The 26,194-nt window shown below is 43.9% G+C and overlaps 1 protein-coding gene across 3 annotated transcripts in view; it reads right to left on the bottom strand.

Annotated features, from left to right (window-relative positions):
- Positions 1 to 26,194, bottom strand: part of DMC1 (DNA meiotic recombinase 1) — a 373,319-nt gene that overhangs the window by 280,819 nt on the left and 66,306 nt on the right. For all 3 annotated transcript variants that reach the window (XM_077276827.1, XM_077276826.1, XM_077276825.1), the window contains exon 4: positions 6,239 to 6,385. In XM_077276827.1, the coding sequence (XP_077132942.1) occupies positions 6,239 to 6,385 (147 nt within the window). The remainder of the gene's footprint in view (positions 1 to 6,238; positions 6,386 to 26,194) is intronic.

The raw sequence follows: 26,194 nt of genomic DNA, 5'->3' as shown, positions 1-26,194 counted from the left end.
AGGGCTATTTAGTCCTCTGGCTGTGTCGAGGTGTCTAGGGTTTGTTAGGCACACTGTTGTGAATTCCGTTCTTGAACTCCCTCCTGTGGTCATGAATGATACTTCGGCGAGTTCTGTCCATGGACTCCATCTGGTGGCTGTGAGTGGAACTGCTGGTTCTGAGGTTGCTTCCTCAGCTGCCCTCGTTTGCGGCTGGGTTGGCTTCTCTATTTAACTCCACTCAGATCGTTACTCCATGCCAGCTGTCAATGTATTAGCACTGGTTCAGATCTCTCTCGGATCTTTCTGATGACCTGTCTACTCCAGCAGAAGCTAAGTCCCTGCGAGTTCATTTGTTGTTCATTGTGTACTGAATATATTTCTTAGTACTTGCTAAGTTTTAGTCCAGCTTGCTAACATGATATTGCCTTGCTAGCTGGAAGCTCTGGGTTGCAGAGTGGCACCTCCGCACCGTGAGTCGGTGCGGGGGTCTTTTTGCACACTCTGCGTGGCTTTTTGTAGTTTTTTGTGCTGACCACATAGATCCCTTTCCTATCCTTAGTCTATCTAGTAAGTCTGGCCTCCTTTGCTGAAACCTGTTTCATCCCTGTGTTTGTGACTTTCCTCTTAACTCACAGTTAATATATGTGGGGGTCTGCTTTTACCTTTGGGGAATTTTCTCTGAGGCAAGGTAAGGCTTATTTTCCTATCTTTAGGGGTAGTTAGCTCTTAGGCTGTGAAGAGGCGTCTAGGGAGAGTTAGGTACGCTCCACAGCTATTTCTAGTGTGTGTGTTATAGGATTAGGATTTGCGGTCAGCAGAGTTCCCACTTCCCAGAGCTCGTCCTGTCTTCTAGTTTAACCATCAGGTCATTCCAGGTGCACCTAACCACCAGGTCCATAACAGCACACCCCACGGCTACTTCTAGTTGCGGTGTTAGTTCAGGTTTTGCGGTCAGTACAGTTTCCACCTACTCCAGAGAAAGTTCATGCGGCTCCAAAGTCACCGGATAATAACAGCTTCCCCCCCTTGCCCCACCCCGCCCATGTTCCAAGCAGCTTTAGATGTGAATGGAGGAGAAAACCTCCTGAAATGTCCAAGTTCTGCCTCCACCCAGACTGCTGCTCTCTGTGCAAAATGGCGCAATGTTGAACTAACGTCCAAACTGCGCCGTTCTTTCTTGATGACTGGTCCCAGCGGCTCCGCCACCCACCTTGTACCCTTCACAGAAGACATTTTCTCTGCTGGTGTGACGTCACCGCTGTGATCTGCTCTTACTTTCCGGCCGGCAGTCAGTCAGAGCGGGAAGCAGACGGCAAGGGACCTGAAGGACACCGGAATGTGAGTATGTACGTTTTTTTTTTTTTTTTTACTTTTACGCTGGTAACCACGGTAAACATCGGGTTACTAAGCGCGGCCCTGTCGATGTTTACCCTGGTTACAAGCGAACGCATCGCTGGATCGCTGTCACACACAATGATCCAGCGATGACAGCGGGAGATCTAGCGACGAAATAAAGTTCCAAACGATCTGCTACGACGTACGATTCTCAGCGGGGTCCCTGATTGCAGTAGTGTGTCAGACACTGCGATATCGTATGGATATCGCTGGAACGTCACGGATCGTACCGTCGTAGCGATCAAAGTGCCACTGTGTGACAGTACCCTTACTCTTCTGCTCTGTGAGTGTCGGCCAGCACCGTTAGAGTATGTGCACACGTCCGGATTTCTTGCAGAAATTTCCTGAAGAAAACCGGAAATTTTCTGCAAGAAATCCGCATTTTTTTTTTGCGTTTTTTTTAGCATTTTGCAAGCGTAATTAGCTTGCAGAATGCTAAAGTTTTCCAAGCGATCTGTAGCATCGCTTGGAAAACTGACTGACAGGTTGGTCACACTTGTCAAACATACTGTTTGACAAGTGTGACCAACTTTTTACTATAGATGCTGCTTATGCAGCATCTATAGTAAAAGATAGAATGTTTAAAAATAATTAAAAAAAAATAAAAAATGGTTATACTCACCCTCTGCAGCCTCCGTTCCTATAGATGCCGGTGTGGTTCAGGACCTTCGGTGACGTCAACGGCTTGTGATTGGTCGCGAGCGGTCACATGAGCGGTCACGCGACCAATCACAAGACAGTGACGTCATCGCAGGTCCTGAACCACACCATCTATAGGAACAGAAGCGGCAGCATGCGGCGGTGAGAGGCGGGAACACTCCGGGGACATCGAAGGTGAGTATATGACTATTTTTTATTTTAATTCTTTTTTTTTGACCAATTATATGGTGCCCAGTCCGTGGAGGAGAGTCTCCTCTCCTCCACCCTGGGTACCAACCGCACATAATCTGCTTACTTCCCGCATGGTGTGCACAGCCCCGTGCGGGAAGTAAGCAGATCAATGCACTCCTAGGTGTGCGGAATCCCCGCAATTCCGCATTTTTAATGAACATGTTGCTTTTTTTTCCGCGATGCGATTTTTTCGCGGAAAAAATCGCAACATTTGCACAAAAAATGCGGAATACACTGTAAATAATAGGAGGCATAGGTTAGCGTTTTTTTCGCGTTTTTATAGCGAAAAAACGCGAAAAAAACGCAAAAAATCCTGAACGTGCGCACATGGCCTAACAGTCATCTTCCGATCAGGACAAACTCTGTTCAGGGATGACATTACCTAGGTTGTGGGTTGTGAGCAGGGGCACGCGAACTGCACTAGTGACACTCTGTTAGGGCTAGCGGAACACACCTAATGAATATATAGATTTTATTATGACAGATGCGTTCGCAGCCCGGGGTCCACCGTGCAGGAGAACCTGCTGCTAACAAATAGCGGAACTATATGGCGGTGTTAGCTAACTCTGCTACTTCACAGAGCAGCCGTGAACTCAAACCACTGCACCCTGTTAAGACTCCACAGAGGCACAGGCTAACTGCCTAAACAAGAGCAGTCAGTGGTCATGCATGCACACGAAACTCCTCGCCGGAGGTGCCAGCATTCTAAGGGCTTATTTCGGCCAGATCCCTGAATACCCAAGCATACAAACTCCTCGCCGGAGGTGCCAGCATTCTAGGGGCTTATTTCAGCCGGGTCCCTGACCACACTCATACAAGACCACACTGGCGCAAAGTACATAAATAAAGAGCAATACTAGCGCATGGCCGTGCGGAGGAAAAGCCGCAGCAACTCTCTGTACAGAGTCAGACTGAGCGAGAAGCTGGGACCAACGTCTCCGCTGAGCAGACTCCACTGCGGCAGGAGAAGAATGGCAGACTGCAGCGGAGATGGCCCGAGATTCTCCCTGTGCAGAGACGGGAACTCGACCCCTAACACACTCAGGGATTATGGAGAGTCGGCACCACGTATTCTGACTGCCGCTCTGTTGCCCCCTGGCTTTCAGTGATGACTGCCGCCTGAAGCAAAGGGCTCAACTTGCTTCATGATAGCAGCGCCCCTGGTTACATCTAAATGGGCAGAGCCTCTGAGCTCAGAAATTGGTTGCAGATCGATCGATGTGATGTCAGCACTGTTGCCAATAACAGACACAGGGAACAGCGGTGAAAATCAGCACTGGACCCAATGGAAGTGAGTAAAGCCAGGGGAAGACATACCGTATTTTTCAGACTATAAGATGCACCGGACCATAAGATGCACCCCAAATTTTCAGAAGGAAAATAGGGAAAAATAAATAATGTGTGAAATGGGGGTCCGTCTTAGGGCTCATACTCATTTGCGAGAAAAACGGACGAGTGCAATCCGAGAAAAAAATCAGATTGCACGCTGACCAATGTTATTCAATTGGTTACATCTCATCTGCGACTTTTTTCTCAACTGAAATTGGACTGAGAAAAAATCGCAGCATGCTGCGATTTGCTGCGTATCTCGGACCAGACTGCTTCAGAGACTAGTGCTGACGTCTCTAATGTTGCGCTCCCTCACAGTCTGACCTGCGCTGAACTCTGGAGCGTGGGAAAATGCCAGTTGATTTTTTCACGCTCCAGAGGTCATCCCAGTTCACCACGGCTGCGAGCTGCAGCTTCAGTGAATAGTGGTGCAGTCACTGACGCTGCACTGTCTCAAAGCCTGACCTGCGACAGATGTACATATATATATATATATATATATATATATATAATATACTGCTCAAAAAAATAAAGGGAACACTTAAACAACTCCAAGTAAATCAAACTTCTGTGAAATCAAACTGTCCATTTAGGAAGCAACACTGTTTGACGATCAATTTCACACGCTGTTGTGCAAATGGAATAGACAACAGATGGAAATTATTGGCAATTATCAAGACACACTCAATAAAGGAGTGGTTCTGCAGGTGGGGACCACAGACCACATCTCAGTACCAATGCTTTCCGGCTGATGTTTTGGTCACCTTTGAATGTTGGTTGTGCTTTCATACTCGTGGTAGCATGATACGGACTCTACAACCCACAGAAGTGGCTCAGGTAGTGCAGCTCATCCAGGATGGCACATCAATGTGAACTGTGGCAAGAAGGTTTGCTGTGTCTGTCAGCATAGTGTCCAGAGGTTGGAGGTGCTACCAGGAGACAGGCCAATACACCAGGATACGTTGAGGGGGCCGTAGGAGGGCAACAACCCAGCAGCAGGACCACTACCTCAGCCTTCGTGCAAGGAGGAACAAGAGGAGCACTGCCAGAGCCCCGCAAAATGACCTCCAGCACCCCGCAAATGTGCATGTGTCTGCACAAGCGGTTAGAAACCGACTCCATGAGGATGGTCTGAGTGCCCGACGTCCACAAATGGGGGTTGTACTCACAGACCAACATTGTGCAGGATGCTTGGCACTTGCCACAGAACACCAAGTTTGGCAAATTTGCCATTGGAACCCTGAGCTCCTCACAGATTAAAGCAGGTTCACGCTGAGCACAAGTGACAGACGTGACAGAGTCTGGAGATGCCGTGGAGAGAAATCTGCCTGCAACATCCTTCAGCATGACTAGTTTGGCAATGGGTCAGTAATGGAGTGGGGTGGCATTTCTTTGGAGGGCCGCACAGCCCTACATGTGCTCGCCAGAGGCAGCCTGACTGCCATTAGGTACCGAGATGAGATCCTCAGACCCCTTGTGAGACCATATGCTGGTGCGGTTGGCCCTGGGTTCCTCCTAATGCAGGACAATGCCAGACCTCATGTGGCTGGAGTGTGTCAGCAGTTCTTGCAAGATGAAGGCATTGAAGCTATGGAGTGGCCCACCCATTCCCCAGACCTGAATCCAATTGAACACATCTGGGACATCATGTCTTGCACCATCCACCAACGTCACGTTGCACCACAGACTGCCCAGGAGTTGGCGGATGCTTTAGTCCAGGTCTGGGAGGAGATCTCTCAGGAGACCATCCACCGCCTCATCAGGAGCATGCCCAGGTGTTGTAGGGAGGTTATACCGGCACGCGGAGGCCACACACACTACTGAGTATCATTTGCTTGTCTTGAGGCATTTCCACTGAAGTTGGATCAGCCTGTAACTTCATTTTCCACTTTGATTTTGACATCATTCCAACTCCAGACCTCAGTGGAATATTAGTTGTGATTTACATTGATCATTTTTAGGTGTTATTGCTCTCAACACATTCCAGTATGTAATGAAAAAAGATTTACAACTGGAATATTTCATTCAGTGATATCTAGGATGTGGGATTTTAGTGTTCCCTTTATTTTTTGAGCAGTGTACATATATATAGATATATGTATATATATATATATATATATATATATATATATATATATATATATATATATATATATATATACATATATATATATACATACACTCACACACACAAGTTTGGTATCACCATAATCACATTGAATGGGAAAATCAGACTGCCAGGTCATATTTACAGCACAATGAATGCCGTAAAAACAACAACAACAACAAATAACAATTACGGAACAGTTGGGGTTTTTTGCATATTTTTTTCCATTTTCCAGTAAATTACATTTTAAATGAATGGTGTAACTCAAAACCTACAACTCATTCCAAGAAAAAAAACAGTCCATCATACAGCTTTTTGAACAGAAAAAAAATTAAATTTTATGGTCCTCGGTAGTGGGGGAGAAAAGATGACATGACAAAATCTAAAAATCGCCCGGTGAGGTAGGGCTTCAAAATATGTCCAATGTGGCCTTTGAAAATGAACTCAGCACATAAAAACAAGTATATTAATTGAAAACACATATTGTAAAATAAAGTGCAGACTTTTGGCCATTTTTTTAATGGAACAACTCACTATTAATTTGTTTGCTGCTTCCTTTATCTTGTCTACTTTAGCTTCGGAAAGCCCTTTAATGTTACACATGAACTTTTTTGTTGTCATCTGAATCCCTTTTACTGTACATATTCCTACGGTTTTGAGCTTCTTAATATCTGCAACATTCTGTGGGAAAATGAAAAAAAAAACATAAACGAATGGAAGAAGTATTTTAACATTTTCTCAATAAGAAAAAAATATAACATACAACATTTAAACATTGTCCTATTGGCTCCTTGTCATAATCTCATAAAGACTCATGCATAAGTCCATGCAACACAGTCCGTACATGGACCACAATGCACAGACTGGCTGCTGTCCCCTGTAAAAGAATTAAAATAATAAACCATCATATCCCTCACCTATCCGACGTGAAGATAGTCTTCCGATGCCCATGTCCCCTGTAAAAGAGTAAAAAAATAAACCACCATATTCCTCACCTCTCCGACGAGAAGATAATCGATTTGACCCTTATTGAGACTATCTCTCCTACATCTAGTTGGCAGGCTGAACGCTGGCATAATGCAAGCATACAGTCTGCCAGCCGAGACACTGAGCTGCCCTTGCTAGCACAGCTCAATGCCTCGCGGTGAATTGGCGCTTTTTTGGAGTAGTTGAGAGCTGATGTTTTTAGTCTGGGAGGGCGCCAATATCCATGACCCCTTCCTAGCCTATTAATATAAGCACGCAGCTGTCTGCCTAGCCTTTGCTGGTTATTAATTATAGGGGGACACTACATCATTTTTTGAGGGGGTCTCCATTTTAATAACCAGTAAAGGCTAAGCATACAGCTTTGAGCTGATATTAATAGCCTGGGAAGCTCCATGTATATTACCCCCTTCCCAGGTTAAAAACATCAGCCCCCAGCTGTCCGTTTTCCCTTTACTAATTAATAAAATTTCAGGGGATCCCACGCCACTTTTTTCTGAATTTTTTCATTACTAAAAGACATGTACAGTAAGCTACATACACAAAGCACTGATTATATACCTCACTCACATATACAGTTGGGCTCAAAAGTATACATACCCCCGAAGAATTTTTGCTTTCTTGGCCTTTTTTCAGAGAATATGAATAACACCAAAACTTTTTCTCCACTCATGTTTAGTGGTTGGGAGAAGCCATTTATTGTCAAACTACTGTGTTTTCTCTTTTTAAATCATAATGGCAACCCAAAACATCCAAATAACCCTGATCAAAAGTTCACATACCCTGGTGATTTTGGCCTGATAACATGCGCAGAAGTTGAGACAAATGGGTTTAAATGGCTACTAAAGGTAACATCCTCCCTTGTGACCTGTTTGCTTGTAATCAGTGTGTGTATAAAAGCTGAGTGAGTTCATGGGATCCAGACAGACTCTTGCATCTTTCATCCAGCCACTGATGTTTCTGGATTGTGAGTCTAGGGGAAAGCAAAAGAATGGTCAACAGATCTACGGGAAAAGGTAGTCAAACTGTATAAACAGGAAAGGGATACAAAAAGATATCCAAGGAATTGATAATGCCAGTCAGCAGCGTTCAAACTCTGATAGGGACTCTGTAAAAACAGTCAGGTAGACCAACAAAAATGTCATCCACAACTGCCAGGAAAATTGTTTGGGATGCAAAGAAAAACCCGCAAATAACATCAGCTGAAATACAGGACTCTGAAAACTACCAGTGTGGCTGTTTCAAGATGCACAATAAGGCGGCACTTGAAAGAAAATGGGCTACATGGTCGAGTCGCCAGAAGAAAGACACTACTGTGCAAATGCCACAAAGTATCTAGCCTACAATACGCAAAACAGAACAGAGACAAGCCTCAAAACTTCTGGAACAAGGTAATTTGGAATGATTAGACCAAAATTGAACTTTTTGGCCTCAATCATAAACGTTACATTTGGCGAGAGGTCAACAAGGCCTAAGATGAAAGGATCACCATTCCTACTGTAAAGCACGGAGGTGAATCACTGATGTTTTGGGGATATGGGAACTAAAAGACACAGGAAACTTGGTCAAAGTTGAAGGAAAGATGAATGCAGCACATTATCAAATAAAATACTGGAGGCAAATTTGCATTCATCAGCTTGGAAGCTGCGCATGGGACATACTTGGGTGCTCCAACATGACAACAATCCAAAACACAAGGCCAAGTCAACCTGTCATTGGCTACAGCAGGACAAAGTGAAGGTTCTTGAGTGGCCATCTCAGTCTCCTGACCTCAATATCATTGAGCCACTCTGGGGAGATCTCAAGCACGCAGTTCATGCTAGACAGCCCAGGATTTTACGGGAACTGGAGGCTTTTTGCCAAGAAGAGTGGGCAGCTTTACTATCTGAGAAAATAAAGAACCTCGTCCACATCTACCACAATAAGACTTCAAGCTGTTATTGATGTTAGAGGGGGCAATACACGGTATTAAGAAACGGGGTAAGTTAACTTTTGATCAGGGTCATTTGGATATTTTGGGTTGTCATTATGATTTAAAAAGAGAAAACAGTAGTTTGACAATAAATGGCTTCACCCAACCACTAACCATGAGTTGAGCACAACTGTATAGAAGTATTTTAAAGAATATTTCCTTTGAAAACAATGTTTAAATGACATAGAGTAATTCTCTATGTAAAAGCTAATGTTAAAATCGAATTGCATACGAATTGCATATGCATGTCATTCGGATGCTAAGTAATAAAAATCTCATTGTACTGCTGCATGACATTTATCCGACTTATCAGGAACAACATTGGATTGATTTTTTTTAACAGTGATAGGTATGAGCTCTCAAAGAAAATAATGGAAACACGTGCACCACTTACAAATTTTTCACCCACTCCTGGTTTTGACTTGCAAATACTGAGATAAGAAACTCACCAAATACTCAACATGTGCACCTGGCCTAAGAGAGTTGGACGTGATTAAATAAAGTGCAGGTTTGGGGTGAAGTTAAAGGGCTGCACCCAGTGGCTTGGGGGCATGGACAGCCTTGTTTTAAAGAAAAAAAAGGGGGACCAACAGACTTTCAGTTATATTCCCAGCATATATATAATATATATCATAGAATAACCATGATTTTTAATCACGGCTTTCATGCATCTTGGCATGCTTTTCACCTGTTTTTTACACTGCTTCTGGGGCAAATATTTAAGCAGTTCTTCTTTGTTTGATGGCTTGTGACTATCCATCATCCTCTTGATTACATTCCAGAGGTTTTCAATGGGGTTCAGGTCTGGAGATTGGGCTGTCCATGACAGGGTTTTGATGTGGTGGTCTCTTAATTTTTACCAGACCTGTATATTGTGGAAGGTCGGCTCACTTATTGCATCATAAACCCCAAATGGTAACAGAAAAATAGCGGAAACTCAAAAAAGCAGAGGGCACCATCTACTATAATAGATTATTGGGATTTACCTGGAACATGTCACAGCAGTAACAGAAAACCCAAAAGAAAAAGAAGATATGCTATATAGCCGGGACCACCAAAATGTATACGATAATAAAGTTTAATAAACACCACAAACACCAAAATATTATATTATTTTAAAATCATTTAAAAAACGACAACAGTAATATACATCCCAACAGTATGGACTAGCCACCGGACAAAAACTAGATACACCCAATTAAATAATTCAAGGTATAACATAAAAAATACTGACAATAATCATATATCAGAACTGGATCATGCATTGAAGAAACAAGGGGGTGCTAAATTGCCCAACCCCCTAGGGGAAATTACAAAATTCTAAGCCAAAACTCACAATAAGAATAAATGCAGGAATGAGTGATCAGCTGCAGAGAACATAAAGTGCCAAGTGCAGTGGATGAAACGGGAGCAGGAATGGCCAAAACCCGCTCACATATCCATGTGAGCAAAATAGGACACAAAGTTTTGCAGCTTCACAGAATGAAAAAGATTGACTAAAGCCTTAAGTCAGGCTGAAGAATGGTTTACCCCAAGGAATAAATCTACTATATAATTGTCTAAGGGTCACTTCCGTCTGTCTGTCTATCTATCTGTCACGGATATTCATTGGTCGCGGCCTCTGTCTGTCATGGAAATCCAAGTCGCTGATTGGTCGCGGCAAAATGCCCACGACCATTGCCACGACCAATCAGCGATGGGCACAGTCTGGCGGCAACATGGCCACTCCTTCCTCCCCGCAGTCAGTGCCCGCTCCTTCCTCCCCGCAGTCAGCGCTCACACAGGGTTAATGCCAGCGTTAACGGACCGCGGTGTAACGCACTCCATTAACGCAGCTATTAACCCTGTGTCACCAACTTTTTACTATTGATGCGGCCTATGCAGCATCAATAGTAAAAAGATCTGTTACAAATAATAATAATAAAAAAAAGGTTATTCTCACCCTCCGACGTGGCGCGGTGTCCTCAGCAGTGCAAGCGGCAGGTTCTGGTGCCAAGGATGCTATGCGAGAAGGACCTGCCATGACATCACGGTCATGTGACCGCGACGTCATCACAGGTCCTGCGCGCCTGCGCGAGCAAGACCTGTCATGACGTCACGGTCATGTGACCGCGACGTCATCACAGGTCCTGCGCGCCTGCGAGAGAAGGACCTGCCATGATGACACGGTCATGTGACTGTGACGTCATCACAGGTCCTGCGCTCATACCAACCCTGGGACCGGAAGCTGCCGCGTGCACCGTACACAGGCGCCAGGACTTCAACGGCACTTCGGAAGCTGAGTATATGCTTATTTTATACTACGTGACTGGGCAATATACGGTACTACGTGGGCTGTGCAATATACTACGTGACTGGGCAATATACTACGTGGCTGGGCAATATACTACGTGACTGGGCAATATACTACGTGACTGGGCAATATACTACGTGGCTGGGCAATAAACTACGTGGCTGGGCAATATACTACGTGGCTGGGCAATATACTACATGGGCTGTGCAATATACTACGTGACTGGGCAATATACTACGTGGATGGGCAATATACTACGTGACTGGACAATATACTACGTGGCTGGGCAATATACTACGTGGGCTGTGCAATATACTACGTGACTGGGCAATATACTACGTGGCTGGGCAATATACTATGTGACTGGGCAATATACTACGTGACTGGGCAATATACTACGTGACTGGGCAATAAACTACGTGGCTGGGCAATATACTACGTGGGCTGGGCAATATACTACGTGGACATACATATTCTAGAATACCAGATGCGTTAGAATCGGGCCACCATCTAGTACCTAATAAATACCTAATGAGAATGACCAGTAAGGATAAGGGTCCAAAGTCCGGGGGCACTAAAGCCCAACGCGTATCGCCACCTGTAGTGGCTTCATCAGGAGCAGATGTAGTGTGATGAATAAACAAACACACGTACATAGTATACCCAAGCAGCATGAGTCAAATGTTTTTAAAATAATATAATATTTCGGTGTTTGTGGTGTTCAACCCCTTCATGACCTTGGGATTTTCCATTTTTCCGTGTTCGTTTTTCACTCCCCTCCTTCCCAGAGCCATAACTTTTTTATTTTTCCGTCAATATGGCCATGTGAGGGCTTATTTTTGGCGGGACGAGTTGTTCTTTTGAACGACATCATTGGTTTTACCATGTCGTGTACTAGAAAACAGGAAAAAAATTCCAAGTGCGGTGAAATTGCAAAAAAAGTGCAGTCCCACACTTGTTTTTTGTTTGGCTTTTTTGCTAGGTTCACTAAATGCTAAAACTGAGCTGCCATTATGATTCTCCAGGTCATTACGAGTTCATAGACCTCTAACATGACTAGGTCATTTTTTTATCTAAGTGGTGAAAAAAAATTCCAAACTTTGCTTAAAAAAAAAAATAATAATTGTGCCATTTTCCGATACTCGTAGCGTCTCCATTTTTCATGATCTGGGGTCGGTTGAGGGCTTATTTTTTGCGTGCCGAGCTGGCATTTTTAATGATACCATTTCGGTGCAGATACGTTCTCTTTATCGCCTGTTATTGCATTTTAATTCAATGTCACGGCGACCAAAAAAAACTGCCGTTTCAAATTTTTTTCTCGCTACGCCGTTTAGCGATCAGGTTAATGCTTTTCTTTTATTGATAGATCGGGCGATTCTGAACTCGGCGATACCAAATATGTGTAGGTTTGATTTTTTTTTAATTGATTTATTTTGATTGGGGCGAAAGGGGGGTGATTCAAACTTTTATATTTTTTTTATTTTTTTCACATTTCTTTTTTTTACTTTTGCCATCCTTCAATAGCCTCCATGGGAGGCTAGAAGCTGGCACAACGCGATCGGCTCTGCTACATAGCAGTGATCTGATGTTCGCTGCTATGTAGCAGAAAAGCAGGTGTGCTGTGAGCGCCGTCCAGCTACCGTGGATCAGTAACCATAGAGGTCTCAAGGACCTCTATGGTTACAATGTAGAAGCATCTCCGACCTCCGATCATGTGACGGGGGTCGGTCATGCGCTCATTTCCGGCCGCCCGGCCGGAAGCGCCGGTTAAATGCCGCTGTCGGCGTTTAAGAGCGGCATTTAACTAGTTAATAGGGACGGGTGAATCGCGATTTTACCCGCCGCTATTGCGGGCACATGTCAGCTGTTCAAAACAGCTGACATGTCCCGGCTTTGATGCGGGCACACCGCCGGAGCCCGCATCAAAGCGGGGCTTCTGACCTCAGACGTACTATCCCGTCCGAGGTCAGAAAGGGGTTAATAAACTATATTATTGTATACATTTTGGTGGTCCCGGCTATATAACAGAAAAATAGCCTTTCTAGCTCAAAAGAAAGTAAATAGTTCATACAAAGTCCTGCCTTGTACTTCTGGAACAACAAATATAGCAGATCTAACAGGAGAGTCAGCCGGGAGGCTTCCTTGCCTCTAGTGATGAGTCGTTCGCGCACGATCCAGTACAAAGAGCTGGCTCCCTGCTATGAACGATGGGAGCCGGCACTCCAGTGAGAGCCACTAAATTCTCTGAATGGCTCTCACTGGGTGTAAAATCCCGATGTTCGTCAGACGTAGCTCCGCCCACCCAAACAAAACTCCATCCACTCATCAATTTAATTGGTTACTAGCAAGTGGGCTGAGTTTCTGACGTAGGTGGGGGGATATTCGGATGCATTACGTCAGCATAAATATGTGTTCACATATTGTGAACACATGTTTAATAGGGATCCATTTAGGATCCAAAAAGAGCCGTCTTTTTTTGGTGCGCAGAGCCTTGTGCCGGATCACCAAAAAGAGCCATACTGCCCATCACTACGTGCCTCCACACAACACAGACAGAAAAAAAACCTGGACATTTATTTCCCCAGTTACACCCTTAAGGTGGAGATATGGTGAGTAGGCATCCCGTCTATCTTTTACCTACTCACCTAAAAACCCGCCCATAACATGGCCGCTTACCTCCTTCAGCACATAGCATGCTAAAAAGAAACCTATGGGTTTCTAGATCATGGAGGAAAGCAAACTCCGTGACACATATCTCCCCTCACACACAGTGCCAGTGACCTTGTCACAATATATATTGTATGTATATATATATATAGTACTGTATATATACTGTATTTTGTGACAGGGTATGTATATACAGTGGGGCAAAAAAGTATTTAGTCAGTCAGCAATAGTGCAAGTTCCACCACTTAAAAAGATGAGAGGCGTCTGTAATTTACATCATAGTTAGACCTCAACTATGGGAGACAAACTGAGAAAAAAAAATCCAGAAAATCACATTGTCTGTTTTTTTATCATTTTATTTGCATATTATGGTGTAAAATAAGTATTTGGTCAGAAACAAACAATCAAGATTTCTGGCTCTCACAGACCTGTAACTTCTTCTTTAAGAGTCTCCTCTTTCCTCCACTCATTACCTGTAGTAATGGCACCTGTTTAAACTTGTTATCAGTATAAAAAGACACCTGTGCACACCCTCAAACAGTCTGACTCCAAACTCCCCTATGGTGAAGACCAAAGAGCTGTCAAAGGACACCAGAAACAAAATTGTAGCCCTGCACCAGGCTGGGAAGACTGAATCTGCAATAGCCAACCAGCTTGGAGTGAAGAAATCAACAGTGGGAGCAATAATTAGAAAATGGAAGACATTCAAGACCACTGATAATCTCCCTCGATCTGGGGCTCCACGCAAAATCCCACCCCGTGGGGTCAGAATGATCACAAGAACGGTGAGCAAAAATCCCAGAACCACGCGGGGGGACCTAGTGAATGAACTGCAGAGAGCTGGGACCAATGTAACAAGGCCTACCATAAGTAACACACTACGCCACCATGGACTCAGATCCTGCAGTGCCAGACGTGTCCCACTGCTTAAGCCAGTACATGTCCGGGCCCGTCTGAAGTTTGCTAGAGAGCATTTGGATGATCCAGAGGAGTTTTGGGAGAATGTCCTATGGTCTGATGAAACCAAACTGGAACTGTTTGGTAGAAACACAACTTGTCGTGTTTGGAGGAAAAAGAATATTGAGTTGCATCCATCAAACACCATACCTACTGTAAAGCATGGTGGTGGAAACATCATGCTTTGGGGCTGTTTCTCTGCAAAGGGGCCAGGACGACTGATCCGGGTACATGAAAGAATGAATGGGGCCATGTATCGTGAGATTTTGAGTGCAAACCTCCTTCCATCAGCAAGGGCATTGAAGATGAAACGTGGCTGGGTCTTTCAACATGACAATGATCCAAAGCACACCGCCAGGGCAACGAAGGAGTGGCTTCGTAAGAAGCATTTCAAGGTCCTGGAGTGGCCTAGCCAGTCTCCAGATCTCAACCCTATAGAAAACCTTTGGAGGGAGTTGAAAGTCCGTGTTGCCAAGTGAAAAGCCAAAAACATCACTGCTCTAGAGGAGATCTGCATGGAGGAATGGGCCAACATACCAACAACAGTGTGTGGCAACCTTGTGAAGACTTACAGAAAAGTTTGACCTCTGTCATTGCCAACAAAGGATATATTACAAAGTATTGAGATGAAATTTTGTTTCTGACCAAATACTTATTTTCCACCATAATATGCAAATAAAATGATAAAAAAACAGACAATGTGATTTTCTGGATTTTTTTTTCTCAGTTTGTCTCCCATAGTTGAGGTCTACCTATGATGTAAATTACAGACGCCTCTCATCTTTTTAAGTGGTGGAACTTGCACTATTGCTGAATGACTAAATACTTTTTTGCCCCACTGTATATATATATATATATATATATATATATATATATATATATATATATATATATATATATATGTGTATAATTTGTGACAGGGTAACTGGCACTGTGTCAGAGTGTGGCGGGGGTTTCTTTTCCCTTCTATACCCGATTTGGTTTTGTTTTCAAGGTCCGCTGGCTAGCAGCAATTGTCTTGCAGTTGGCTAAGAGGAACGGAATAAAAGTAAGGCCAGGAACATACGGTTGAATTGAAATTAGAAAATAATCGCAAATCTGCACTGTCCTATAACATTGGGACGAGTGCTATGTGATAAAACATCAGATAGCACTAGGCGATGTTATACGGCAGTGTGAGTGAGACCTAAAAAGTAAAGTGGGCATGGATGGAGACTTATGGCATGCAGTGTTTTACACTCCTTACAATCTATATCTTGATGATTTTTATAGTTCATACATGCAAACAAAACATATTTAAATCACTATACATAGGAAAAAGTAAATGTATATATTGTTCTTTGTTAGTACAAATCCGTAAAAAACTTTTATGAAAATAGATGGGTTCTGTCATGAACCGGGGGTGTTTGGTTGCCCCAGTTCTTTCCTCAGGGATTTATTTATATCCCACTTCCTAGTTCCGGTTTGAAACTTGCAGCTCTCTGGCGCCCCCCTTACCCTCAGGACAGTTAGGGAACTGCACCTAGGATAATTAGTCGCCAGAAAGGCTGCCTTGCTATGTACTGGCTATTGGGCACACTGCAGCGAGGGCGATATAACTAATCCCGCTCAGGCAGGAATTATAATTATGAAACACCATCCGTCGCTGCCAGTTTTGCCCAACCAGCTCAGAGCGCTTTGGCGCCACCAGCTGCTATTACTATGATTAATAGCGGGTTAGGAGCCAACCCAATCAGTAGCGTAATTTACTTCAGAGGATGTTGGGGGTACGTTTTAGAGCAAGGAAAATGAAGCTAGTAAATATTATAACTTTTACTCCAAAAAGAAACAAAAGTCTAAAAGGATATTACCAAAATGAGACAATTATAGTAAGTACAGAACGACTACAAAATAAAAGGGATTAAAGATTAAAATAAACTTACATTTGTCTTATGTCATTTCATCGTAAGCCATGTGGCAGGGAGGAGCATACATCCCAATGCATCAAGCACAGTATCTGCTAGGTGACTTCCCAGGCCAAGAGAGACAGAGGGAGAGAGCGGGATCTAGTCCCACCTCTGTGTCTTATACCTGTGCTCAAACTTAAGGCATTCCCACTGTGCTGACCTCACTGGGTGGTTGGTGAACTCGCCTTTCTGAACAGTTATGAAATACTCTATTACCCATATCTCTTAGGGTGAACCTCGGAGAAGAAAGATAAAATTATCATCATCATTATCATTATGCTCAGCATGACATGGGGGTTCATTTAAGTATAACCACAAAGTGGATACATGACCTGCTTATGGAGCAATCCAAACCGTGGATTTCGTTGGGTTTGGATTCTAGAGATTTCACTGGGTTATAGATCTATCAGTGGACATTCGGAGTATGTACCTTTTATATCTCTATCACTAATTGGGGCGAAGTTATGCCCTACTATTAAGTTTTTAAATGAACAAAAGAGCACGTTTCCACAATTGACTTCAGCCAGCTTAGGGCCATAAACTACTCAGTGAGGGGCTGCTAGCACACTAGTATCACATTGCACAGAGTGTGTAGTGAGAAGGAGCTGGGAGGGGGGTCAAAAGCTGACAGCGTGTGTCTATAAAGCCATGGAAAGTTCTAGAAGTACGGTATACTCAGAATATGGCATATTTACATTATCATGACAGATTCACATAGTAAAATAGCCCGAAGTGTTTCCAGCAACTGTATCACCCAAAGGCCTCATTCGAAAATCTTTTATTTATTTATTTATTTTTTTAACTACAAGAAACACTGTCTCTCTCATCAATACCCGGCACTGCCGCCAGGACCAGAGTGTGCGGCTGAATGTATTTCTATGTAGCTGCACACTCAGGTCCCGAGTGCTGGTGGTAGTTCTGGGTATTGATGCAAGTTTTTCGCATCATACTCCCAAGTGGGGGGCCGATGTTTATAGCCTGGCAAGGGGGAAATACCCATGGAGCTTCCCAGGCTACTAATATCAGCTCACAGCTGTATACTTAGCCTTTACTGGCTATTAGGGTATGTGCACACGCTGCGGATTCTGCTGCGGATTTTTCCGCAGCGGATTTGCAAAATCCGCAGTACAAAACCACTGCGGTTTTCACTGCGGATTTTCACGCGGTTTCTTCTGCGGATTCCTCTGCGGGTTTTCAACTGCACTTTCCTATTGGTGCTGGTTGAAAACCGCTGCGGAATCCGCAGAAAGAATTGACATGCTGCGGAAAATAATCCGCTGCGTTTCCGCGCGGAATTTTCCGCAGCATGTGCACAGCGTTTTTTTTTCCCCATAAGTTTACATGGTACTGTAAACTTTGGGAAAACTGCTGCGGATCCGCAGCGTCGGATCCGCAGCCGAATCCGCAGCGTGTGCACATACCCTTAAAATGGGGGGACCCTAAAAAAAAATGACGTCGGGTACCTCCTGTAATTAATAACCAGCAAAGGCTATGCAGACACCTGCGGGCCACTGCTGCCGGCACTCGGGACCGGAGCGTGCGGTTGAATGTGTTTCTATGCAGCTGAACACTCCGGTCCGAGTGCCGGCGGGAGTGCTGGGTATTTATGAGAGAGATTCGTGCGAGTTTCTCACATTGCATATGCAAGTGTGTCCCCGGCCAGACATGGATTACGGCGTAGGACAGAACGACCGACAGGTATGGTACTTTTTTTTTTCTTTGGTTTATTACAGGAGAATGAGGGCTTAGGTGAAATTAGGCGAGGTTGTCAGTATGGTTTAATTACGATTATTAAAGGAGTCTGTGTCTTTCAATTAAAGGACTTTATTCTGGGTGTCTGTTTTTATATACAATGTGACTATGAGGTTAGTCTTATAGACTCCTCTCCATTATTAATCTGGGGGCTTGATGTCACCTGACAATACAAAGGTGACATCAGCCCCTCCAACTATCACCCCACTTGCCTGTGGGAAGAGCCGGGCAAAGCACCAGAAATGGCGCATCTAATAGATGTCCCTTTTCTGGGTGGCTGTGGGCTGCTATTTTTAGGCTGGGGGGCACCAATATCCATGGCCACTTGCCAGCCTAACAACACAAGCCCCCAGCTGTCTGCTTTAGCAAGGCTGGTTGTCAAAAATAGGGGGGACACACACTGTTTTTTTTTTATTATTTATTTAAATACTTTAAAAAACAGAGCGGGGACCCCTCTATTTTTGATAACCAGCCTTGCGGAAGATGACAGCTGTGGGTTGCAGCCCCCAGCTGTAAGTTTTGCCTGGCTTGTTATCAAAAATAGGAGAAAACCCATGCAGTTTATTTATTTTTTTAATTATTTATTCCCATCATCTGCTCCTGCTCTCACTGTTATTAGTGCCAGCAAGTGTCGGATGATGGGAGCTGTAGTCCCATCAGCTGACACTGGTGACTGGAGGTAAACTGTATATCTCCGATCACAGCTGAGGGCTCACGCTGTCTTTTGACATTTTGGGAACCGCAGCTCTCTGACCGGCGGGCATGGTTTCACCGCTGATCAGAAGCAGTGTTTGCCATGTTGTCATGCATATGACAGCGTGACAAACACAGTATTGTCGGGCCACCCATTCAAGTGAATGGGGTCAGCGTCCGCTCTGCTAGATGACAGGCTGTATGAATGCATCATGCAGCCCGCTATATAGATGTAGTGGAGCCGAGTGTGAGGTCAAATCCTGCTGTCCTTGACTTTTCCACAGCAAATATGCAGCAAAAAAAGTGAACCTGCGTATTTGCAGCATTTTTTCACCATCCATTCGAGTCAATGGGTGAAAAACACTGCAAAAAAGCTGCAACAAAAACGCTGAAAGAAGTGACATGCTCTATGTAAAAAAAAAAAGCTGCAAAGCACAAAATCCTGATGACAAAAAAAAAAAAATATGTGCATGAGATTTCTGAAATCTCATAGGCTTTGCTGTTACTGTGAAAAGCATCTGAAAATTAGCATAAAAAAGCAGTAAAAAACACAGCAAAAACGCCCAGTATGAATATACCCAGGGCCGGACTGGCCATCGGGCACTTCTGGCAAATGTCAGTCGTGGGCCGCTCGATCCGCCTCCCCCCGCCGCCGCCGACTCACCCCCCTACCGTCGCATTCAACTATACCGGCGTCTATGGCGCCAGTACAGTTGAATGCAATGATGGAGGAGAGAGCGTCTACAGACGCTCCCTCTCCCATCATTCCCGCTCTGCCTCTGACACTGCGGGTGCGCGATGACGTCATATCTGCTGTATCCCGGGCAGACTGCAGCCACTGAGACAGGAGCAGGAAGCAACACGGGGCACAAGGAAAGGTGAGGAGAGTGGGTTTTTTTTTTTTTTTTTTTTACTGGACTGTGGGGACATTCTCGGGGGGGGGGGGGGGAGGAGGAGAGATGCGGGCTGTGCTGTATATACCACTGTGCGGGCTGTGCTGTATATACCACTGTGCGGGCTGTGCTGTATATACCACTGTGCGGGCTGTGCTGGATATACCACTGTGCGGGCTGTGCTGGATATACCACTGTGCGGGCTGTGCTGGATATACCACTGTGTGGGCTGTGCTGGATATACCACTGTGCTGGATATACCACTGTGTGGGCTGTGCTGGATATACCACTGTGTGGGCTGTGCTGGATATACCACTGTGTGGGCTGTGCTGGATATACCACTGTGCTGTATATACCACTGTGCGGGCTGTGCTGTATATACCACTGTGCGGGCTGTGCTGTATATACCACTGTGCAGGCTGTGCTGGATATACCACTGTGCGGGCTGTGCTGGATATACCACTGTGCGGGATGTGCTGGATATACCACTGTGCGGGCTGTGCTGGATATACTACTGTGCGGGCTGTGCTGTATATACCACTGTGCGGGCTGTGCTGTATATACCACTGTGCGGGCTGTGCTGTATATACTACTGTGCGGGCTGTGCTGTATACTGCTGTGTGGGCTGTGTTATCTACTATGCGGGCTGTGCTATATACTATGCGGGCTTTGCTATATACTATGGGGAGTATATTATCTTCTATGGGGAGGCCATGTTATGTACTATGTGGCTGTGGTATATACTATTGTGGGGGTATATTATATTCTATGGGGGAGGTTGGGTTATATACTATGGGGGAGGTTGTGTTATATACTATGGGGGCTGCATTATATTCTATGGGGGGCTACATTATATATTATGGGGAGGTGGGCTGTATTATATTCTATGGGGTTACATTATACTCTGTGGGGTGGCTGCATTATACTCTGTGGGGTGGCTGCATTATACTCTGTGGGGTGGCTGCATTATACTGTGGGGTGGCTGCATTATACTGTGGGGTTGCCGCATTATACTCTGTAGGGTGGTGGCTACATTATACTATATGTGGGCTGCATTATACTGTATCGAGGACTATGGAGAATACGTTATACTATATGAAGAACTATGGGGTGCATTATACTATGGGAAGTGAATTGTACTACATGGATGACTATGGCGGTGCATTATACTATATGGAGCACTATGAGGAGTGTATTATGCTATATGGAGGACTATGAGGAGTGTATTATACTATGTGGAGGACTGAGCAGTGTATTTTAATATATGGAGGACTATAGGGAGTGTATTATACTATATGGAGGACTGTGGTCCACATTATAATATATGGAGGACTATGGGGTGTATTTTACTAAACAAGTAAAATGCTGCATATTCAGATTGTTTTTGCCAGAACAAAAATCATTGTTCTCAGCAGAACATCGCCGCTGTAAACTGTAGACGTGCTGCTGATAACATGATACTGTATGGGGATCGGTTAGTGAACTGTTAGTGATCGTTCTGTCCCATCATTCTTTCTCAGATGGTGGAAAGAGGCCGGGAAACAAGTGTTGAACAACTTCAGTATTGTCGATCAAACTCATTTAGCGGCCTGAACTCAGCGCTTGTAAATACAACCGAAATGCTTTTGTGTGATGTGCAATATGTTAGCATTTTGGGCCCCATTTTAAACTTTGCCTAGACGTAGGGCTCCACTTTGCCTAAAACCGGCCCTGCCTACAAGTGTACAAAGATATTACAAAGTCACCATGTGACAAGTGGGCCTGTGTAACTTCAAATGCCAGGGCTGAATTTTAGTCCCAGTCCGGCCCTGAATATACCCTAACCGCATTTTCTCTCATCCAAGAGAATCGGTCCAATTATGCTTATCAAACACTGATCAGAGTTTAAACAGAGTATGATCAGAGTGTTTTCTGATTTTCTCGGATGTGGAGAAGATGGAAAAAAATTGCGGATGAGACCATGCATACCAGGATAGAGATGAGGGGACCATATACACGATAGGGATGAGGGATCCATACATACAAGGATAGGGATGAGAGGGGGCCATGCATACCAGGATAGGGAAGAGGGGGCCATGCATACCAGGATAGGGATGAGGGGACCATGCAAACCAGGATAGGGATGAGGGATCCATGCATACCATGGGCCCTCTCATTGTACTTAGATAACATCCGAAACTTTTTTTTTCTCACCACCTCTGAGAAAAACTGATGACACTCTGATCAAAGTATGATCAGAATAAAGGCTTGCTCCCACGTACGATAAAGGCTATGTGCACACGCTGCGGATTACTCTGCAGATTTTTCCAGACTCATTTTAGTAAATCCGCAGGTAATCCGCAGTGCGGATTTTCTGCGGAATTACCGCTTTTTTGCATTTTTTGTGCGGATTTCACATGTGGTTTTACACCTGCGGATTCCTATTATGGAGCAGGTGTAAACAGCTGCGTAATCCGCACAAAGAATTGACATGCTGCGGAATAAACAACGCTACGTTTCCGCGCGTTTTTTTCCGCAGCGTGTGCACTACTGATTTTGTTTTCCATAGGTTTACATGGTACTGTAAACGCAAGGAAAACTGCTGCGAATCTGCAGCGGCCAATCCGCTGCGGATCCGCAGCCAAATCCGCAGTGTGTGCACATACCCTAAATCGGATGAAAGAAATCTGATAAAAAATTGGATTGCATTTGTACCAATTTAATCCTATGCTTCTGTTCTCAATAGCGTTTTTTTTTGCTGCTCCAATTGGATCACGATCGTACCGAGAAAAAAAACACAGCATGTTGGATTGCATGTGATTCCCGCCGATGCCAGCAGCAGAGGAGATGGAGAATTTATTTTCTCTGTCTTCTCCGCAGCTGTGCTGCAATCCTTTCATGCAAGAGGATTGGAAAAGCACAGACACTTGGGTCCCGCTCACAGCAGCAGTGTCTGTAGCATATTGCATTGGATGTGATTCTCTAGTGTGCCTCCAGCCTAATTGGACTATTTTTCTTGGAGGAGAGCAAATGGTCTTGTGCACCTTCCTATGAAGGCAATCTATTGAGAAGCATTAACCCCTTAAGCCCCAAGGGTGGTTTGCACGTTAATGACCGGGCCAATTTTTACAATTCTGACCACTGTCCCTTTATGAGGTTATAACTATGGAACGCTTCAACGGATCCTGATGATTCTGACACTGTTTTCTCATGACATATTGTACTTCATGATAGTGGTAAAATTTCTTCGATAAGATTTGCGTTTATTTGTGAAAAAAATGAAACTTTTGCAAAAATTTTGAAAATTTTGCAATTTTCCAAATTTGAATTTTTATGCCCTTAAATAACAGAGATCTGTCACACAAAATACTTAATAAGTAACATTTCCCACATGTCTACTTTACATCAGCACAATTTTGGAACCAAATTTTTTTTTGTTAGGGAGTTATAAGGGTTAAAAGTTGACCAGCAATTTCTCATTTTTACACCACCATTTTTTTTTAGGGACCACATCTCATTTGAATTAATTTTGAGGGGTCTATGTGATAGAAAATACCCAAATGTGACACCATTCTAAAAACTGCACCCCTCAAGGTGCTCAAAACCACATTCAAGAAGTTTATTTACCCTTCAGGTGTTTCACAGGAATTTTTGGAATGTTTAAATAAAAATGAACATTTAATTTTTTTTACACAAAATTTACTTTAGCTCCAATTTGATTTATTTTACCAAGCGTAACAGGAGAAAATGGACCCCAAAAGTTGTTGTACAATTTGTCCTGAGTAAGCCGATACCCCATATGTGGGGGTAAACCACTGTTTGGGCGCATGGCAGAGCTCGGAAGGGAAGGAGCGCCATTTGACTTTTCAATGCAAAATTGACTGGAATTGAGATGAGAAGCCATGTTGCGTTTGGAGAGCCCCTGATGTGCCTAAACATTGAAACCCCCCACAAGTGACACCATTTTGGGAAGTAGACCCCCTAAGGAACTTATCTAGATATGTGGTGAGCACTTTGACCCACCAAGTGCTTCACAGAAGTTTATAATGCAGAGCCGTAAAAATAAAAAATCATATTTTTTCACCAAAATGATCTTTTCGCCCCCAATTTTTTATTTTCCCAAGGGTAAGAGAAGAAACTGGACACCAAAAGTTGTTGTGCAATTTGTCCTGAGTACGCTGATACCCCATATGTGGGGGTAAACCACTGTTTGGGCGCATGGCAGAGCTCGGAAGGGAAGGAGCGCCGTTTGACTTTACAATGCAAAATTGACTGGAATTGAGATGGGACGCCATGTTGCGTTTGGAGAGCCACTGATGTGCCTAAACATTGAAACCCCCCACAAGTGACACCATTTTGGAAAGTACACCCCCTAAGGAACTTATCTAGATGTGTTGTGAGAGCTTTGAACCAGTAGTGTTTCACTACAATTTATAACGCAGAGCCGTGAAAATAAAAAAAATATTTCCCACTTTTTCCCACAAAAATTATTTTTTACCCCCCAGTTTTGTATTTTCCCAAGGGCAACAGGAGAAATTGGACCCCAAAAGTTGTTGTCCAATTTGTCCTGAGTACGCTGATACCCCATATGTGGGGGGAACCACCGTGTGGGCACATGGCAGAGCTGGGAAGGGAAGGAGCGCCATTTGGAATGCAGACTTGTGACCCCATAATTGGAAACTAGACCCCCCCCAAGGAACTTATCTAGATGTGTTGTGAGAACTTTGAACCCCCAAGTGTTTCACTACAGTTTATAACGCAGAGCCGTGAAAATAAAAAAAATTTCCCACAAAAAATGGTTTTTTAGCCCCCCAAATTTTTATTATTTTTTTTTAGCCCCCAGTTTTGTATTTTCCCAAGGGCAACAGGAGAAATTGGACCCCAAAAGTTGTCCAATTTGTCCTGAGTATGCTGATACCCCATATGTTGGGGGTAAACCCCTGTTTGGGCGCACAGGAGAGCTCGGAAGGGAAGGAGCACTGTTTTACTTTTTCAACGCAGAATTGGCTGGAATTGAGATCGGACGCCATGTCACATTTGGAGAGCCCCTGATGTGCCTAAACAGTGGAAACCCCCAAATCTAACTGAAACCCTAACCCTAGCCCCAACCCTAACCCTAGCCCCAACCCTAGCCCTACCCCTAACCCTAGCCCTAGCCCTAATCCTAACCCTAGCCCTAATCCTAACCCTAGACCTAGCCCTAACCCTAATGGGAAAATAGAAATAAATACATTTTTTTAATTTTATTATTTTTCCCTAACTAAGGGGGTGATGAAGGGGGGTTTGATTTACTTTTATAGTGGGTTTTTTAGCGGATTCTTATGATTGACAGCTGTCACACACTAAAAGACGCTTTTTATTTAAAAAAATATTTTTTGCGTTACCACATTTTGAGAGCTATAATTTTTCCATATTTTGGTCCACAGAGTCATGTGAGGTCTTCTTTTTTGCGGGACGAGTTGACGTTTTTATTGGTAACATTTTCGGGCACGTGACATTTTTTGATCGCTTTTTATTCCGATTTTTGTGAGGCAGAATGACCAAAAACCAGCTATTCATGAATTTCTTTTTTTGGGGGGGGGGTGTTTATACGTTTGGTAAAATTGACAAATCAGTTTTATTGTTCGGGTTAGTACGATTACAGCGATACCTCATTTATATAATTTTTTAATGTTTTGGCGCTTTTATACGATAAAAACAATTTTTTAGAAAAAATAATTATTTTTGCATCGCTTTATTCTGAGGACTATAACTTTTTTATTTTTCCGCTGATGATGCTGTATGGAAGCTCGTTTTTTGCGGGACAAGATGACGTTTTCAGTGGTACCATGGTTATTTATATCCGTCTTTTTGATCGTGTGTTATTCCACTTTTTGTTCGGTGGTATGATAATAAAGCGTTGTTTTTTGCCTCGGTTTTTTTTTTGTTTTTTTTACCGCGTTCACTGAAGGGGTTAACTAGCAGGACAGTTTTATAGGTTGGTGGGGTTGTTACGGACACGGCGATACTAAATATGTGTACTTTTACTGTTTTTTTATTATTTAGATAAAGAAATGTATTTATGGGAACAATATTTTTTTTTTCTTTATGTAGGATTTTTTATTTTTTTTACACATGTGAATATATATTTTTTTACTTTACAACATTTCCTCAGGTAGGGGTATCATGTTATAGGGTCAGATCGCTGATCTGACACTTTGCATAGCACTGTGTCAGATCAGCGATCTGACATGCAGGGCTGCAGGCTTACCAGCGCTTGCTCTGAGCAGGCGCTGGTAAACCACCTCCCTGCAAGACCCGGATGCAGCCCCGCGACCATTTTGGATCCGGGGCCTGCAGGGAGAAGAAGGTAGG

This window comes from Ranitomeya variabilis, chromosome 8 (genome assembly GCF_051348905.1).
Source record: "Ranitomeya variabilis isolate aRanVar5 chromosome 8, aRanVar5.hap1, whole genome shotgun sequence".
Lineage (NCBI taxonomy): Eukaryota > Metazoa > Chordata > Amphibia > Anura > Dendrobatidae > Ranitomeya > Ranitomeya variabilis.
This window is presented reverse-complemented; position numbering and strand designations above follow the sequence as displayed.